General features: G+C 40.6%; 1 protein-coding gene across 2 annotated transcripts in view; it reads left to right on the top strand.

Moving 5' to 3' along the window:
• oxct1a (3-oxoacid CoA transferase 1a) overlaps nt 1-21,242 on the top strand; it is a 72,977-nt gene that overhangs the window by 40,263 nt on the left and 11,472 nt on the right. For both annotated transcript variants that reach the window (XR_013962567.1, XM_080738220.1), the window contains exons 11-15: nt 1,178-1,226; nt 1,701-1,773; nt 2,756-2,831; nt 17,932-18,021; nt 19,471-19,551. Coding sequence is in view for 1 of the 2 variants with exons in the window: in XM_080738220.1 (XP_080594346.1) it covers nt 1,178-1,226; nt 1,701-1,773; nt 2,756-2,831; nt 17,932-18,021; nt 19,471-19,551 (369 nt within the window). In the remaining variant the exon portion in view is untranslated. The remainder of the gene's footprint in view (nt 1-1,177; nt 1,227-1,700; nt 1,774-2,755; nt 2,832-17,931; nt 18,022-19,470; nt 19,552-21,242) is intronic.

Here is a 21,242-nt window from a genome sequence, read left to right as displayed (position 1 = left end):
ATAACAGATATACAAGCTCAGCACCAAGTGCCGCGCTGCGAGCTGATAGATCTGCTATTTTTTGAAGTCGTGAAAATGTGTGCAAATCTTTGAATATACAGTATGTCTTTTTTAAGCCAACATTTGTAACTCAAATTTTGCTTCTGGAGGGGTCCCTGAAACTAAACATTTTGAGATGGGGGTCCGTGGCAAAATACATGTAATTTTGGGAGTCCTTCACTTGAAAAACCTTTGAAGGATTAGAAATATTCAAAGACTTGCACAAACGTTCACGATTTAAAAAAAATAAATAGCAGATCTACAAGCTCGCAGCGCGGCACTCGGGGCTGTGAGCTTGCATATCTGCTATTTTTCAACAGTTAAAGTACAACTTTAGTTTTTTACAACAAGGGTTCATATTTTAGATTGTAATTAAATAATATAAAAGATGAGTGTTAAAATTATTTCATTTACTTCTTTCTATTGTTTTAGAGATTCTTATTTCAGTGGTTGGGGCATGCGTACAAGTGGCTAAATATGTCATTTTACACAGAATAAGCCCATTCCCAAGATACAACGCAACCTTTCATGGTTGGATGTGACTTATGGGGGCTAGAAGTGTTACTGTAAATAGCAATAAATAATCTGCTGGCTTATTGTGTCTAAACATACATATTGGGCCACTTGTACGCATGCCCGCATGCGTAGGCCTACGCATGCGTGCCCCACATTTTAGCACGGTAAACGCGAAAAAACAACAGAACGAAGCAAATGAAAACATTTTAACACTCACTTTTTCTTTTCTCTAATTACAATCTAAAATATGAACCCTTGTTGTAAAAAAACAAAGTTGTCCTTTAAAGCACCCAGGGCCCAGAAATGGTGTGACACCCCTGTCTTTCAGTGAAGTGGTTCTGTAGCCTCTCCTGTCCTCTCCACCCCTCTGCCATTCTCTATGCCACCCCTATAAGGATTGCTCCTTTTGTCACAAGGAGAGAAAATCAATGTCTCATCTAATCAGAAAGATGTGATTGTGCCTTTGTGTGTGTCTCTTGACTTGAAAGATCATGGCCAGTCAGGCGGACTGACCTGATTTTGTGTGTGTGTGTGTGTGTGTGTGTGTGTGTGTGTGTGTGTGTGTGTGTGTGTGTGTGTGCGTGTGCGTGTGCGTGATCTAATCTCTCTGCTTTCTGTATAGGGCCCATACCCCGCAGAGGAGGACGTGGATGCAGACCTGATCAATGCTGGTGAGTTCCCCCCTGAGCAATAGAATGGTCGTTATCAATCAATGTACAGTATTTTCATGTAAAACATGAAAATAAAACACATTTTGCATATCAAGTTTTAATTGGCTGTCACAATGCATTTGATTGCCTTCATTTCATTTTTCAATGTTTTAACTGCATTATTACTTTAACCATTATTTTATGCTTTAACTATTAAAAAATAGCAGATGTACAAGCTCACACTGCAAATTTTAATTTTAATTGTGAAATCTTTTAAAGCGAACATTTGTAACTCAAATATTTGCTTCTGCCATACATATAACTCTAGGGGTCCTTGAAAAACTTTGAGCACCACAGATAAAGAAACATACGTTTTTCAGAAAACCATTAGGATTTAGAAGACACTTTTATGTTTTTTTCAGGTCTAAATGGGTTTTAAATGCATCTTGCTTGATAGATCAATTGTGTAAACCTGACTCCTCTTGCTGTGTACAGGAAAGGAGACTGTCACTGTGCTTCCTGGTGCTTCTTATTTCTCCAGTGATGAGTCCTTTGCCATGATCAGAGGGTAAGGCCATAACCTATTAGATCACACTTAAACCCAATTTATACTTCATCACACATTGCTATCGCTCATGAAGGAAAATACATTTTCAAGCAAATAATTTGCTGAGGAATGTCACGGAGCGACGCATCCAAACCACTAAATTATGCTTTGTACTTAGCAAAGGTTAGGTATGTGCTCAGACACACACATTTGTATCTAAGGTTTTGCTGAGAACCAACCACTGTGTTCGTAGAACACCTTATATTTCATATCTTTCTTAATAGCCTTTCCCACTCATGTCAGAACAGTTTATCACCTGAACAAAAAAGCCACCAGTAACCATAAAAAAGGATGTGACGACCAGCCCCGGCCATGATTTGTAACCTCTGTGCATTAACAAATAACCATTGTCGCCTGTGCAGCGAGACGTCAGCCGTGACAGTATTCCCCCGGCTGATATTGATTTGCTCGTTGTCTGTGACACGGCCCACCCACCCTCCCTAAAGCATGGCTTCTGTTCTTCCAACCCAGCCGAAATCCAATAGCACTCATAAATAGTGCTGTCCAATGGTCAGGTTGACCGATTCTTCACAAAACTCTTACTGGCCACGCTGAGTCATGCAAAACTGCTGTGAATTAAGTCTGTGGTGGTGTGTCCATATTTTGTATGGAAACTATTGTAGAACATCGAGTCAGTGGGCAGCGATAATGAACTGCACTGCTGTAATACCATTGTGTGCCTAAACCATCAATCGCAGTGACACAGGTCTCATGGCAAATTCTCTCTCTCCGACATCTATGCACAAATTAATAATTAATGGTTCCATTAAGCATACAGCACATTAACATTGATGGAGCCAATCATTAAGCTGTTACTGCCTCTGACAGGTCACAGCCCCTCAAAAAAGCGGTTAATGTAGGGAGCAATTGATTAACTGGCAGGTGGATGAGCCAATCGATAGGTAAGCTGACGACTGTCTCCTCCTTCACGCCTCCTCCTCAGGGGTCACATCAACCTGACGATGCTGGGAGCCATGCAGGTATCCAAGTCTGGAGATCTTGCCAACTGGATGATTCCTGTAAGTCTGTCTTGTATTATGTTGAAAACGTAACCACACGAACCCTAGTGTCCCTTTTCTGGGCATCATTTGACAGAAATGTGCTAGAAAAATAGCAGATGTACAGTACAACGCAGCTCAATAAATACATGCGAAGAGATTTGTTGTAGAATTGAAATGTTGTACATTGGCACCCAACAAAAATTATTAATATATTTTTATCAAGAAACACTTAAAAAAAGTGAGGTTGCTGCGACCAGCGTGAAGCGAACAGACGCTCTTCGCCCTCTAACACACACACACACATACACCCAGATCCACCCCGAACAAAGTAGTTTAACAGTTTTCTCCTCCTCCGAGATGGAAAGACTGGTGGTGACGCAAGGTTAGCAGACACATTCTTCATAAGCATGAATAATAAACGATTTCTTAGGATTATTTTTAATATCAGCGGGTGTTTTTTCGGTTCCATCTTTACCCTCGCGGTGTTAAATTTCAATTGCGACGCGATGTAACGTTACCGACCGGCTCGCTTGGAGTGGGGAGATCATTCCAGACAGACAGACAACCAGACCAGTTATCGAGAGTTGGATCACTATATTAGTATTACTAGCAACATATTATGGCTAAATGCTTATGGGGGTGTGGGTGGTACAAATAAGTGGTCCATTTAGATCCATCACCCTGTATTCTGTACCCTTGCAGAGTTTTCGATCGCTTAATGCAGAGTTTTCGATCTCTTAAGTGCCTGTGAGACTGCTTTATGCATTATTTATTATTGTTTGATTAATTTTACACCTCCAAAATAAGTGTTTGTGTAAGAGAGTACTAAGACTCCACACTGCTCTTGCAAAGCATTACTTTTATTAGGCTACAACTGTTTTGATCCCACTGGATTTAATTAGGTCTGATTTGCAAAGGGATTGTGCATGATTTTGTTAAGTTATTTTCTTTCTATTCTTTATGCATACTTTTTGGAATATATGTTGAATAGCCAATAGCCATGTACATAATACAGCAAACCTGTTAATTGTGGATTGCCACATTTCAAGGTAAACTATTAAGTCATCTTTGGGTTCTCTGTACGTTGCTCTGGACAAGATTGTCTGCTAAATGCCTAACTTGTCAATTGTCTTAAGTAATAGACAGTTAGCCGCCACTTCATTCAGCTTGTCATTTAGTTCAAATCTTGATATCGAAGGCCCGGCAAGTTTTCCTGGGTTGACCATTTACGCGTGTTACACAAGAAAAACAATGCAGCAACACATTTCTCTGTTCTAATCTACATTTCAGTCTTCATTATTCCGCCTTTGAACAGATAAATGAATTGAATTGCAACCCCCAAGTGATTATGAAAATTATTCAGTATCTAAAGATGGTTACATAGCGTGAAATTAGGCGATTGGCCATGGTGATTATGTCGATTATGAGCGTTTTTAATATGCAAAATGCAGATGAACATTTTCCAGTTGAGCGGATTCAATGCTTTTACCAAGTGATGGTTTTCAATCTCCACTCGAGGTGAAACATGGAAAAACAAACATGTAATACAAACAGAGAGATCATACAATACATTCTATCATTTTGCACATCATTTACTATTTTAGCACTTAACTAAAAACGTTAAAAACACCAGTGATTTTATTTTGCTCATCAAGCTGATGAAAAAGCTTGCTGACTAAAAAATGCATCCATTCATTTGTTTCCTAATCCATCCTTATGATTTTCCCACCTTTACATAAGACCAGGGCCATCTATTCTTGGACACATTCTATATACATGCCCTGACCTATCTCCTCATGACAGAACTCGTAACTTAACAGAGACAGATACTATAGGTGTAACAATACATTTGAACAACGATACGATACGTATCACGATACATGGTTGACGATGCGGTACATGGACGATATTGGTTCATTCATGGCGATACGTTACAATTTAATTCAATGATATAAAATCGATATAGTAACTTTTTAGCAAAGACATCTGTGTGAAATGTGTCAATAGAGCAGGTTTTTAAAGGGAAAAATCTATTATTACGGATACAAATAAGTAAACACTGATTCTTTAGCAAATACATGGACATTGGACATTATATTACAACACATACTGGTATGGACAAACCCGCACCTTAACATGAACACACATTTATCGATAAACCAAGAGTAGCTATATGGAATGGAAAAGTAATTAGAACCCTCTTTTAATTTTCCCTCTTAAAATTGCTAAATACAAGGCACAAATACTTTGTTTCCTTACAATCGATTATTTGCATTGCAAAACGATTTCATACCAATTATTTGCATTGTAAAACGATACGATAAGATATACAAAGCCAAACGGTACGATATTTGCTTTAGCAAATCGATATAGTAGATCATTGCCAATTGAAATCGATTTTTTTGATTTAGTTACTATATCATTACGCCCCTAGCAGATATAGATCTTTATCTTTCTATGCACTTTCTTGCAGCAGATTTATAACCGCATTCTCTCTGTACAGTATGTACGTACATTGGGTCATACTGCTCATACGTTAGTCATAGTATGCTATGCTTGAGGTGCTTGAAGGTCTGTCTTTGAGGGTTCCCACTTCTAAAAGGTATCCATGTGTGTACTGTATGTGCGCCCTGCGTGTTATGTGTGCTTAGTTACATATATTTACATGTGTCTCCATGTGTACTATGTACATTTACAAAGTGTGCATATGTTTGTGTGCAGTCTTGATATCCAAAATGTCATACCCACTCGTAAATGACACTCGTGGTGTCTGTTTACTCTTTCATGCTTCCCCATGGTCTTATCATTCACAACCACAACATCTATTTTCATTGTTATGCAAATGATACACAGTAATACATCCATCCCACTAAAACCTGGTGATGAAGGCAATATGTCCCGTATCTCCACATTAAGTACTGGATGTACTGTAGCTATACTCATGAGATCCTTCTACCCCCCCACCTCCCTCTCTCTCTTTATCTGGGTGTGATTTTTGACTCTGAACTGTCCTTAGAGGTCAAGTGACAAAGGAGGTACAATGAATCATTCTTCATTGTACCATTCTTCATTGTTTCTCATTTTGGCAATGAGAAACATTGCCAAAATTAAGTCCTTCTCATCATTTGGACACCTCGAAAAGGTCATTCAGGCTTTCATTTAGTTGTGATACATAGACTACTGCACCTGCCTCTACTCCGGGCTCAGTGAAAAGGTTATCTCATGTCTTCAACTGGTGCAAAATGATTAATCAATTCAAAGAATGCGACCATATTGCACCCATTATCTCGTCACTTTTGCTGCTGAGTTTCAGAATTGATTTAATGATATTACTAATTACTTAGTTTTAAAGCCTTGCCAGGCCAGAGTCCCAGTTACATTTTAGATATGCTTGTCCCATCTGTGCCAGAGCGCAGCCATAGTTCCTCAGATTGGTCTCTTTTGGTTGTTAACCCGGTGTGATTTGCCTTTTATAATCAATTGAATAGATGAATTGTTGCAGCCCTGAAATGAAACTATGGATCGTTACACCTGAAACACAAGTGTCAGGTACCCATGCATGTCTGCCAGACAGACCGGATGATGCCACGCCCCTAAACCCACCTGTGCGGGGTGCAGCTAACGGGTGCAGGGCACCTGATGCTATAATAAGATGCAAGCGACCCCTCAGACTCGCCACATTCAGTATCCGGACTCTTGTTGCTCCCACAGCAGCAGGCAGGGAAGAGAACGTAGGCTTAAGACTGAGGAGCTAGCATCGAATCTTAACCTCCAGACACCTGGATTGGGGTATGCATTGCAAGGGAGGCACACAAGCTACTCATTGGAGTTGAGCGCATATCAGAATGAATCATCTAATCACAGCATTATTCCAGGGAAACCCTGCTCTCACAGTCATTGTAGCTTACTCACTAACCAAAGATGCCAGTTCTACCACAAGCTCAAGCTGTGGAATAATCTCCCTGTTGCACTTAGAACTACAGACTCACTCCCTAGCTTCCGCCGTGGACTGAAGACTCACCTCTTCAGACTCCACCTAAACCCATAGCACTACTGTAACACTCCCCCTTCCCTCAATGACCATACATGAAGCTAGATTGCATTTTTTAGGTTTTAGAAGTTTTTTACATTTGGGCAGGTAACAATTGGGCAGGTAACATTAAATGTTCACTCAAACTGTTCACACTAATGTGCTCTTTCCTTTGTCACCAAATACATTCATTCATTGTTCATTCATTCAATTATAGAAAATGTCACATTCTTTTAAAGACATGTTTATGTAACTACAGTACATACTTATTGTTACTTTGTACAACAGTAAAATAAAATACATTGAAGCTTCTTTAAAGGGGGCAAACATTGTTATGTGTTGCTGAATTGTGATGATGTACATGTACTAAATGTGGGAGAAGAAGGCACCCCTTGAAGACGGTAACTAGTCTGTGTTGTGGGAAGGCATGGAGTAGCTCGGTATATTGTGACAATTCTGTGTCTGAGTGAAAAATGGCATTGTCAAGTGATTAATGAAAAGGAACTGGAGAAAAAAGGTGTCTCTAACACTGTCGTAGATGTGTGAAGTATTCTTCCACAACTGTCTTCTTTGCAGTTGCCAGTATTTTATCAGTGCTTTCCATGCTATGCGGCTATTCATTTAAATTCAGTCAATTAATTGCCCAGAGTGTTGATGCTCTACAAAACAAATTACTCACATAAACACTTCACACACACAACCCCACGGGTTAGCGATTAAGTTCGTTTGAAGGAAATGCACAAAGTACCTCAAACTATTTGGTGCAGCAGGCTCTGGGCCAAGGCTGTTTTTGGATTTGAATCTAATGGTGCATTCCACACACATTGTAAAGTTGGAAAATCTTGTTGGAATGTGTTGCAGTAACTTGTCTTTGCAACAAATCTTAATAGAGTACCGAGTCCTGATGTCACTCGTTCATCCCCTGGGTCACGGAAGTAATTTCTCTATGAGAATAACATTGGGTCATCTTAAAACCGTCTCAACAAATTTGTGGTCCAAAAGAAACTGTCCTGGCGATATTGTCAGGGAGGTGGCTCTGTATACTTTATGATAGTTAGTCACTTATATTTGATACAGTCTATTTCTGGCAAAAATATAACTAATTGGCCTGGGCCACAGGGTAGTGGTCCAGGCACCTACTGTAGGCTGGTAATCCAGCACTTGCAGCGTCGCAGGTTCGAATCCCGATCCTGACAACCTGCGTGTCACCCCCCCATCTCTCTCCCCGTTTCCTGTCAGCCTACTGTACACCTATCAACAAAGGCCAAAGCCCCAAAAATATATTTAAAACCGCCGGGATAATTTGTTTATTTTTGTAACAGTTCTTATTTGACGCAATATTAAACATGGGAATTCTGAATGGGGAAAAAAAACGTGACCCAGATAGGATGTCTGTGCTCTATAGACTTCGGAAATAATGATAAAACATACAGTTTAGTTCTCTGAATAGGCCTCTGTCTCCACGCATCTACACAGTAAACCTAACCTCTACAATGTATACATGAGAATCTCTATACCTCTTGACTTTTAATCAGGAAACATTTCCCAGTATCCCTAAACCTCCAAACATTTGCCACTTAGTTATTTTTTTTTGTTTTCTAATCAAAACGTAAAGCACTTATGCCAGTTAATCTAACCCCAGGTGACTCATTCCCTTGTTACTTGAATGAACTTTAGACTTTTATCATATATGGAATACATTGAAGACATTTGTTTATTGCATGGCTTTGTAGCTTGATTCTGATTGGTCAATCGCTGAATTCAGCGGTGTGTTATTTCTGGATAATGAATGACCGCTCTGCTCAATAACAGACCGATGTCTAATCAAAGGCTTGGAGCACCTTCTGCACTGCATGAATGTTATGTTGTATCCAACATGACAGCCATGTAAACAAACACACTATATCATTTACAACTAAACGTTGCATGCTCCCAGGAATGTTTTTGAAAACATTTGAAGCGAGAAATAGACGATGCAGTATAGAGCAACGAAGTCATGACGTGACTCGCTCATCCCCCGGTTCCACGGAAGTAATTTCTCTATGAAGAATTGTCTCATATAAGCATTGCGGTCCAAAAATAAACAAACGGTCTTTGCGACATTGTCGGCGAGGTGGCTCTGTATGGTTGCGACCGTCAGGTCGCAGTTTAGTATCAAAACCTCCACCGGCCGTCCGTCCGTCCGTCCGTCGGTCACACGTCACACCTTTGCCCTGCTCATATCTCCGCATCAGTATGACATCACGCTGCTTGGTGTGTGCCGTCAGGGTCATTTGTGTACGGTGTGATGTCATACTGATGTCAGCAGTGTGATGTCATACTGATGTCAGCAGCTATGTCTCTATATATGGAGTTATATGTTGTTCGTGTCCAAATATGGGGCTTGTGAGGTCAGACTTAGTGAGATTCGTCGGTTATCTCCATATATGGAGAGATGTGTTGGTTATCTCCATATCTGGAGATTCAACCTTCAACGATTTTGACATCTTGTTACTAATCTGTCGGTAGGTGGGTCAGTGACGTGACGCCCCAAAAAATGTGTTTTTAAAAAAACTTTAAATTGCAGGCATAAAAGTTATTTACTTTTGTTCTACTCACTCTCAACCTTATGGAAATACATTTTGTTTTTAGATATTTTATTGGAATCAGACTTTATTCAGCAGTTTGTTGTACTTGTGCCTAAAATCGTCATATGGTGTGACATGAAAATAATTGTTCATAAAATGAAAATGGAGTACATCTTTCTTAAGTTACTCACTTTATCAAAGTCCTTTATCATAACTAACCAGTGATCCACTATAGTTTTTTGAAAATTAATTATATCTGTATATTTTTTTCATAATCGACACTCTGTGTGAGGCCCATGTTCATGATCTTCAACATATTTTAAATGTATTCTGTCAAAACTTTCTCTAAAATTACACAAATATTTGTGACTCTTCCTGATAATATTCTCTATGTAATCCATAAACATTTTTTTGGTTTAATCATTAATAAAGGTATGATTTCTCACTATTTGGAATGTCACACCAAATGATTTAGTGTCACACCGTATGATCATATCTTCATGTGTCAAAGCAAACTGTGTTTTAACCTACCTATTAGTGAGTACTGAACTGAACTACTGATTGATTAAACAATTACCCAGGATAACATGGCCTTAATATTTCTGAACAGGATATTATTGTAGGGCTTTAACATGGGATAAGAAAGAATTGTAGTAGTAGATGGATGATGAGGATGTGCACAGGAATGCTACGCACACCTAAGTCTTCTGCCGGCCCACGGCAGAAGGATCCTAAAGGGACAATAAGGCGCATAGCCACACTTGGAGCCAAGGCATTGAAGGCAACATTTTATTAACACCAATTAGTGGAAACAGAACTCAGCATTCAGGTAAATTGCTTTTTTCCGAAGTCTCCTGAACTTGAACACAGCATTTTGTGTTGAACAAATGTAATTAGGAATCATGACATTACACCACATCTCCACTAGCTAAAGAGTGCTGGGTTGCGCAACTCCGAAAATAGCTGATCTACAAGCTCTCGCAGCACAACGTGTTGAGAGCTTGTAGATCAGCTATTTTCGCTAGTTTTGTCTCGGGTCCTACCTTAACACTGTCCACTGTCCAGTCCAGTGAGTGAAAGTACAAAAGTATTAGATCAGATTAGATTATACATTTAGACTGTATTGTACATCAGCCAGTCGTATTTGGTGAGGGTAGCAAACCGGCTGCCTTGTTGCGGTTCTGCTATGCCACAGACAACCTCCTGCTCTTCGTAGAAAATGCAGTCTCGCCCCTTTGGCTCCTCTCTCCTTGCTGGGTCATTGTTTAGTTTCTCCCTGTACTTTCTCGTTCTCTCAGCACTTGTCATTTTCCAGCTGACAAAAGAAAATGCAATGTATAGTTTAAGACAAAGAGAAAATATTGTTTAGATTGAAACAATATGTTAAGGTTTCTGTGAAGGGGTTTCTGCTCTGTCTGATGAATTTGAAGTATCACTGAATGAAGCTAAATTACATTTTATGTAAAAATGTTTAAAACAAATGTTTAAATGTACAAAAGAAACATGGAACTTTGTTATTTGTTGTTATATCTGTAGTTAAATACAGTATAAATCATATGGTGTGACAGTCAAGTCATATGGTGTGACAAGCAGACATGTCACACCATATGATTAAGTGTCACACCATATTACTGTTTTCTCCATTTAGGTTTACCTTGAGGCTACTATGTACACATTAGCATGCTAACAGCATGCTAGCTATAACAAAGCAGCCTAGATCTACATGGAAATATGACCAAAACTTCAAATAACTTAAGCTTTTTTTAAAGAAAAGGTGTCACACCAAAAGACATCCAGAATGGTGAGTTTGTCAACGTTTCAACAAGATGGCATTTCATGAAAATGTTAAAATCATAACTCACCTCAGACACCTGTCTTGCAGTTGTGCTGGGAGTGCTGAATAGCCTTACAGAAGAAGGACCTCTCTAGCCAATAGGTGTCCAAATAATTGCCTGTTTAATTTTTCCAAACTAGTGTCACACCAAATGATTTTGGGTTGGGGGACAAAATGTTTTTGATCAGAAATGACTGAAAACATTATGCTTTGACTTTGAAAAGATATAGGCTCAAAATAGAATTTTTTTTTAGCCTAAATTCATTTTCAAATGATTTTTAGCAATTCTTTTTCTTAGTTTTATTCAAGTTCCCACTTTGAGAAACAAGGTCAGGACAGTCACACCATATGAGTTTTGCCATGTTTGGTTGAAGATTCTGAAGAAATGAGGAATGAAATGTTTTAATCTTGAGTAAGTTCACATAAAGCTTAATGTCCTGCACAATATTCAGAAGGTTTTTGACAAATATATTTTTTATTTATACATGTTTGACACCGAGGACAGCGAAAACGTTACGTCACGTCACCCACCCAGATAATGCCGGTCTTATATAAGGGTCATTTGTGTACGGTGTGATGTCATACTGATGTCAGCAGTGTGACAGGAGATAAGCGACCAACGGTCGCTTATCTCCCGATTAGGGAGTCTTACTGGTTTATTATAGTCAATCACTCATATTTGATACAGTCTGTTTCTGGTGAAAATGTAACTAATTCGGCGACAGTAACATTAGCGTTTTCTCACCATCAGTTGATTCTTCATATCCATATGAGTCAAACCGCTGAGATAATTTGTTTATAATTGGAACACAGTTCTTATATGACGCGATATGAAAAAGGTCAATGGGAATTCAGAATGGGGCAAGAAAACCGCGAACCAGGTAGGATGTGTAAATTACGTCACGCTCTATTAACCAAAAAATTTCAGAGGCGACCGTGTTGTGCTCGGCGGACTGCCGGCCCAACACTTAAGGAATATTTGCGTCAATTTATTTCTCAAGTAGCCGTGTAATAAGTGAGATAATATCTGCTCCGCCGGTTGTTGTTGACAAATAACTCCCGACAGGATGATTAAACATCGAGACGAAATCATCCTGTCGGGAGTTATTTGTCAACAACAACCGGTGGAGCGGATATTATCTCTTGCATTACTAATGGGTATTTTAGGCCTATTATTCCATTCTTGCAGTTCATGTGGAATGGCCCGCTAGATGGAATGTACACTGTGCTCACTGTAATTTGAACTTTGGCTCAAAGGTTCAAAAGGGCATTATTTCTTCAAAAACTGTATTAACCACTTTCAATCTGGTGCCACTATTTGGAACATGCATGCAAAAGGATCATATGGGGCTCAAGTGGTTAAATGTAATTTATGACAATATTCTATCCCTTGGTTACATATATAAGGGACTCCGTACACAAGAGCGTCGTCCATTGAAACTGAACATGGAGCCTATTGTTTTCTGCTAGTCCTGCCTCTGCCGCTGGCACTTGTCATTAGTTGTCTGGGCAACGATTCTCTCGGCAGTCTGTCGCTATGTTATTAACCCATTAAAAATGTCTTCTAAATCCTAATGGGTTTCTGAAAAACAAAATTTTCTTTATCTGTAGTCCTCAAAGTTTTTAATGTCAAGGAACCCTAGAACTATATGTATTTGACCGCGGACCCCATATCAAAATATTTTGTTCCAGGAACCCCCCAGAAGCAAAGATTTTAGTTAAAAATGTTTGCTTTAAAAGAATATTCAAAGATTTGCACACATTTTCACTGCGTTTTCAAAAATAGCAGATCTACAAGCTCATAGTGTGGCACCGAGTGCCTCGCTATGAGCTTGTATATCTGCTATTTTTGTATAGCCAAAGTATAAAGAATAATGGTTAAAGTCATTACGTGAAACAGATGCGTTCCCGATCTTAATGGCTTAAATAGAGAGAGGCATTTGTATCAGACAGAGGAGATTGTCAGAGAGCCAGATAGAGAGAGAGAGAGAGGGAGGAAGGAAGTGGGAGCTCTTGGGTTGTCAAGGGGGTGATTTTCTACCATGTTTCTCCAGTCGTTGACTGATAAGTGAACACAAGGGCTACACAACCCACAAGATGAAAATGTACATGTTGTCATGGTAACGCAACAGCGCCAGCTAGACTATGCCTAGCGTTATAGACGTACAGTGGTAGACGGGTTCAAAGAGCAACATCGTGCATTGTCATCCCAGTAGAGCTTCCACCTGGGAAGGTCTCCTCTTAGCTTGATCCTTCTACAACGCTCCCTCCAGAACTCACACACACCTCCCTCCCCCTTTTTAAAGGCATTAAGTGAATAAGTGAATGGAGATTTCATCTTGAACTTGCTCCTCAGCACCTATTTAATTAGCATATGTGGGGGGGGCTACTTTATGTATCCTGCATATCGTCGTTGTCGGGTGAAAACCTTGTATGTCCAAAACCGTTCGTTTTGCATTTATCATTTTAAAAATTATTCAAAGTAGTGAAAACAGCCGATCTACAAGCACACAACGCCTCACCGTGCGAGGCGGTGTGTGCTTGTAGATCGGTTGTGTTTTCACTACTTGTGCGACGGCCTTGTATGAAGAAGCAGGGCTTCTACAAATCTGAAACTTGGAGATACAAGGTTTCTGTCCGACAATGACGATATACTGTACCTACCATATCTCCCTTTGGCAAGGATTAATTTCAAAGGGAGAGTTCAATGAACCAGCTACAGAGTCAAATACCAGAATATGGGGGGGTGTGGTGTGGGGGGTGTGACACATCCATGGGAACTGTTGCACAAAGATTTTCTCATCAGAGATCTAATTTGAAACGGTGTTAAAAAAAAAGAAGAAGAAATAGAACAAAAAGAAAGATAACATGAAAGTGATTGGGTTTGGTTCTCATGCTCACTATGTACATACCGTGTTAGGCAATTACATCCACATTATGCAACGCACATTCGCCTCATACGTAGGTAAAAGCGCACGTAGGCTCCCTCCAAAGATGGGTGGTGATTTGCAAATTTGACAATGGGTTTTGTATGAGAATGTCAGAGAGGTCAGACTTGTCACGACTTGTTTTCATGTTTTGTTTGCCTGCGATAATGAAGTGTGTTCAATGGCATCTCTGCAGCTGTCCTTGTACACGCACACACTCGCACGCACACGCACACTCGTACACACACACACACACACACACACACACACACACACACACACACACACACACACACACACACACACACACACACACACACACACACACACTTACCTCCTCCCAACACCAGGATTGCAGGATGCAAAAGGACACAATCAGAGCGGCGAGGAAATTAAAACCTGTGAGACTTCACTCGGACCGGGCAAGGTTAATATCATCAAAGCTGTTTTAATTAAACGCCTAAATTACCGCTGCGCTTGTTGAGCACTTGGCAGAGGATGTTTCCCTTCCGTGGATAATTTGGATATTGTCCTTTCATTCTTCCTTTCTGTAGGTTTGGCTGCCAACCTGTCCCGTAGGTTTGCCTGGTACAATGTAAAGCAGTGATTCCAAGAAACCCCAGTTTTATATGAATTAGGCCAATATTATGTGCAATATTATGTGCAATTCTCATTAATTCAAGCTAATGAGCTACAGAACGTGAACATTATGTGGCGAATGATGTTGATTTTTCACCACCAATAAAGGCATCATTCTGTATGAATGAGGCATTAACTATTTTGATGTAACATGGTCGTTACTTTTCATAATTATTTTTCATAATTTATATGACATGATCCCGACAACAAAAGCTGTGACATCCATTTATGTTTGAGATCCTCTGGAATTATTGTTAGGTTTGGTGAAAGGGTGTTGTCCGGAATCCTAAAGGTCATGAACATGGAACAGGTGAAAAGGGTCGATGTCCTTGAAAGGACCCATTTATGTCCACCACAGACTCCAGGTGAGCAGAGTCCCTGTATCCTAGCAACCACGCTCAGCCAGACAAAACAAGTCTATGCAACGGCCAACAAAAGTTTACACCTTGATTGGATTGAATAAAATCAGTTTAGTGTGCAGGATGAAATAGGTTATCATTTCATTCCCTGTCTCATGCTCCCCTTCTCTCTCTCTCTGTCTCTGTCTCACATGCTTAGTCTCATGCTCTCCTTAAGGGTGATTTATACTTGTTTGTATGGTGGCGTCGCTCACCGAACATAGCAGATCTACAAGCTCACAACCCGCCGCGGAGCCACACTCTGTGAGCTTGTAGATGAGCTATTTATGGTGAGCGACACGATACGCAGCCAAAATCTCTCTCTCTCTCTCTCTCTCTCTCTCTCTCTCTCTCTCTCTCTCTCTCTCTCTCTCTCTCTCTCTCTCTCTCTCTCTCTCTCTCTCTCTCTCTCTCTCTGTCTGTCTGTCTGTCTGTCTGTCTGTCTGTCTGTCTGTCTCTCTCTCTCACACACACACACACACACACACACACACACACACACACACACACACACACACACACACACACAAATTGCGTTATATGAAGCAGCTTAAAGATCAAAGCTGGCTCAGATAACCAGATGCTAAGCTGTGGAGCCAAGGATGAGCAAATGCAGTGTGATATAGGACAATGACAAGCCTCATACCCCTCTTTTTCAATTATGATATATTTTTTTTATATTGTGCAGGGACCTTATAACTGACATTTGTCCCCACATTTACAAACCAGGTGCTCAATTTCATATGTTTTCCCGGATATATGTTATATATAATGGTGGAAGCAAACAGAGATGACCCATTCGAGGCTAAAAACCTAGTATAATTTTAATGCTGGATGTCAGGATGCTGGCACCGGTTGCGATGCCACACAGGCACTGTTGCTGGTCCATTTCACTCCACAGCTGATGGACAATGGCCTGACGTCCAACGGCCTGTGGCAGCACCAGTAGCTTTAATGGCTGCATTACAGTAGTATCGTTTATGGCTTGCAGATGGGGATTCGGTGCCAGTAATGGGTGTCGGTGCCCAATGCCATGCAGATGCCCTGGGCCATTTGATTAATTTTATACACAGCCTCCTCATCCCCATTTTTAATGGTTTAGTGATCAAAAGCAGATTTTTTCCCCCCTTTTTTTGCATTTGCTTAATTGTATCTTTGCACTCAGCAACCTTATTCAATGAGCTGTAACAGGGTTAAATGGCTGTATGTGGCACCGCTTGCACCCACTCTCATTAATGGCAGCCCAATGGCTGGGTGGACTCCATTATTGAATGTCTACTAACATAACATAGCTGTAAATCTAACCCCCCCATGTTGTGTTATCTTCTCTCTCTCTCACACACACACACACACACACACACACACACACACACACACACACACACACACACACACACACACACACACACACACACACACCAAGCACTTTGAGCACCAGAGAGCAAATTAATGTTGGCAATATGAGAAAGGCCACAGTGTCCTTTTAGCCTGCCATCTCGGAGTCACCGTCCAAGGATACGGGTTATAGAATAAGAATAAGATATAACTTAGTTGAGCAGCCATCTGAAAAGCTCTGCAGAGGTCAGACATTCATCATTCCCATTGTCCTCTTTATTATTTTTTTTAACCTGAACACGTTTTGCAGGGAATTGGCTTGCTAGGATGGACATAATCTATTTTGAAAACAGGTGTTTTTCAGTGGTTTCCACTTCATATGTGAACATTCGGATACAGTATGTGCTGTTGAGGGCACGTTCAGAAATTAAATTCACACATGGACCCGACCTCCCCCCACCCCCTTACACCCCACTGCAGTTTACCGCTGGTAGTCACTCTCCCCTCAGCTGATATCTTCCTCACCCAGCCTGCCTCCCTTGAGGCATACAGTATCCTTATGATGTGGCGTGCCCAACATATCCTCTGGTTATTGAGCAGAGAGCATGGCAAGCTCTTCCTACGTATGATTGATGAGCGAATGGGATTTTAATTCAGTTACACAGCCACTGCCCTGCAGCGATAGCTACATGTCAGCATTCCTTATTCAGAAACAGAAGAATGAGATAGTCATAGACAATCTTTCTCCCACCTGGCAATTATATTTTTATGGTGATTTTTTTTTCTTGTCTCCCATTTTAATACAATTAATGCAATATTTATTCCTGTTTAAATGGAATCCTGCATGCTTTTGCATTGTTTCAGTTAATGCTGTGGCTTTGTTAAGCTAAAAGTATATAAACATATTTTTTTGAGATACTGCACCGCATGGTACTGTACCTTTATTTCTGTCTCGCGTTCTATAGACATGTTGTTTCTGTGAGTTTTCACACACATATTTTTATTCAGTGTCTATGTCTTTCTGTTCTTCTCTCTGTTCTTTTGCTACTCCTTATACAAATATTCAGCAGTTGTTTATGAGCTCTCCACAGCCCTCTTCTGAGACATTTTAATAATGAGCATTATTGAGGACCAATGAAGATAGGTTGGAAATGGGTGAAGTTCCCCTTTAAGTTAAAGTATTGTTTCCAGACTTGGTGTACTTGTTCTGAAGCTCACTTGGGAGTGCCAGAAATGCAAAAAGTCTCACAATTCTCAAAACCTGGTTTGTACTCTTTTCAAATGTTTGCTGTGAAAAACATTCTCCTGAAATCAAAAGGCTGAATGCATAAATTAATGAATGTCGCCTAATAAATCATTCAGTGAACCAAAGCATCTTTTCTCCTTAGGGGAAGATGGTGAAGGGAATGGGAGGAGCCATGGACCTAGTGGCCAGTGCTGGTACCAAGGTGGTGGTGACCATGGAACATTCAGCCAAGGTACTGTACTACTGGACATGTGTTGCAGCAAGTGCATGCAATGGTAGACAGTAACTAAGTACATATACTTGAGTTTCGTACTTAAGTTCATTTTATCTTTACTGTATTGTACTTTATATTTTTGGACACTTTGACTTTTACTCCACTACATTTCAAAGACAAATACGGTGTTGTGCTTTTGACCTCTACCACATTTCTAGGAAGGGAAAAACGTGAGCCCTATTTCAAATACACCGATCTCCAAGCTCATTTTCACCATTATTGCTTTCTGGAAGACCTTTGAATTGTACATGTATTCTAAAGTTGTTTGCAATTTTGAAAACTAGATATTTTTAAAGCATGTACTTTGTTTTTATTATATTTTTAAGTACTTCAACTCAATGAGTTTGACTGATCACTTATAATTGAGTAATGTTTGACCAGGAATATCTATACTTTGACTCAAGCATTGAGGTTGAGTACTTTGTCCACTTTGTACATAATGTGTGCATCTATTGTACTCATTTCCCCCCTCCTTAGCATTGGAACCGTCAATTAGTAACTCATTCTTTCTTGTTTTTTCCCCTCCCCTCCATTTGCTTCCTAATTTTAATTTCCAAGAAGTCCTATTTAATGGACCGTTTAGCCTGTGATACACAAGTGCCTCCAACCAGTGCACCTTGTCTCTCTCTTCTATGATAATGAGTGAGAGCGCATAATGACTGATTGAGGATGATTCTGCTAATGGATTGCTTAATGCCTCTTTGTCAGTCAGTGTGTGCCAGTTCAGCCCCACGAGGTTCTCTGTAGACAGACGGCCTCCTGCAGTCTCCGGTTATTTAGCTTATGGTTAAGTTAAACGCACATGTAAAAATGGAAACAAGTCTTTTTGGGGGGTGGGACAAATGCATCCATTAGGCCAGTCCTGCAGTGTATATAAATCACCTCACAGGGGTGTGGGATTTGGCTTAATTGGTTTACTCTTGGAACGCTCTGGGCTGGCGTGACGCAATGGCATCACAGTGCTGTGTTGCCCAGTGAATTCTTACTGATATACAGTATGCCAATGAGAGTGTCTGATGCTCAGCTGTAGTCCAGATGGTGCAACAGGTGAGCATATATCAAGCGCTGTGAAGCCTGTCATCATTAGTGATTGAGTGGGTGTGGGGGGTGCCGCACATGCACAAGGGGGTGCCGTTTTGAGTGGTGGTGTGTGGCTGTTGTGGGGAAATTGAGACACACATGGGATCACACACCCCTAGGGAGGGAATAATGAAAGTACTCTGTTGCCAGCTGTATCCCTGAAACAAACATGTGGCATTTGACTGACAGACTGAACATAAACTGGATAAATGACCCCTAATCCAACTCCCTCCGTCCCTCATCTCTCTCTCTCTCTCTCCCTCTCTTTATCTCTCTCTCTCTCTCTCTCTCTCTCTCTCTCTCTCTCTCTCTCTCTCTCTCTCTTAGGGTGGAAAACACAAGATCCTGGACAAATGCAACCTGCCATTGACAGGGAAACAATGTGTGGATCGCATCATCACAGAAAAGGTATGTTTTTACCTGAGTGTTATACGTGCACCCAGTATGCAAGTTAGCTTCCACTAACCCAAATCTAAATCTAAAACTATATGTGGAATTACCAATTATATTCTCTCTGTGGATTTGAGGATTTGTTATGCACTGCAGATATGGTGCTATGAATTTGTTGCATTGCCTTATACTATATATGTTGATGTATTCTAATCATCCCAAAGGCTGGTGGAATAGATGCCAGCCAACTACCCAAATGTTTGTTCTTTGGTGAGAAAGTCAGCTGCATTTGCCTGACCTTCAAGAGAGACAAAAACAGATGAGGGCAGTCTGGCAAAGAAAATATAGCTATTTCCTGACTATGTGGCACTTATTCCATTGACTGACTAAAATGCAAATGTAATAAGCTCACATGGTCAATCACTGGGTTTGCTTTCTGCTTTATCAACAACCAATCAGTTCTCTGAATGTGTCAGTGATACGCACGCACGTACGCACGCACCCAGGAGCCAAAGAAAGACACCTTCATGCTCATGTTCTCACGCACACACACACACGCACGCACGCACGCACGCACGCACGCACGCACGCACGCACGCACACACACACACACACACACACACACACACACACACACACACACACACACACACAGGACTGATAGTGTGGGGATTGATGAGCACAGTGATGCAAGAAAGCAGCACAGGAAGAGGGAAGTTACATTTATTCAGCCTAATCCAATCAGCTGATTACTGCGAGTAGCCTTATCGATTTTTCTTGATAATTGTTTCTTGTGCACCGTAAAATCATTTGCGTTAATTTAACTCTGAGAATGTAAAAACTGACCCTTTTAGGGTCCATTTGGGTATTTTTTTCTCCCCCCACTCACAGTCATTTTACACGGAGGATTTTACTTTGTGGTTAGATTTGGGACTGTCTCTCCCTGATGGTGTGTTTTAATGATCTCACCATCCACTCCACATGGCCCGGCTTCAGCAGTGTCGCACCAAATTCTGGGCCCTGGGTACAAGGATTCACTGGGGGCCGCGCATGAATGCTTTAACTATTGAAAAATAGCAGATATACAAGCTCACAGGGCGGCACCGAGTGCCACCCTGCGAGCTTGTAGATCTGCTATCTTTGAAAAATCTTGAACATTTCTACAAGTCTTTGAATATTTCAAATCCTTCTGAGGTTTTTTGAAAAACCTATTTTTCTATGTCGGTGGTGCTCAAACCTTTTCATGTCAAGGACCTCCAAAATGATAGATATTTAGCCACGGATCCCCATCTCAAAATATGTTGTTCCAGGGACCCCGCAGAAGCAAATTTTTAGTTACAAATGTTCGCTTAAAAAATACATATATTCAAAGATTTGAACATATTTTCACGACTTTTCAAAAATAGCAGATCTACAAGCTTGCAGCGTGGCACTCGGTGCTGTGATCTTGTATATCTGCTATTTTTCAATGGTTAAATCATTCAATAATTATAGGCCTAAATGGGTTAATGATCTCACCATCCACTCCACATGGCCCGGCTTGTTCCCGTCACTGGTGGTGACGGTGGTGATGCTTCATCAGTAATTCTCACTTACTCCCCACCAACCCCATTGGTCCTCACCACAGGATGGTTGCTGCACACCACAACAATGCATCATTGCGATGGTACATGAATCGCTCATTACAAGTAATGGGCTACTACTGGCAC

Source organism: Nannobrachium achirus (assembly GCF_963921795.1).
Source record: "Nannobrachium achirus genome assembly, chromosome: 12".
Taxonomy (NCBI): domain Eukaryota; kingdom Metazoa; phylum Chordata; class Actinopteri; order Myctophiformes; family Myctophidae; genus Nannobrachium; species Nannobrachium achirus.
This window is presented reverse-complemented; position numbering and strand designations above follow the sequence as displayed.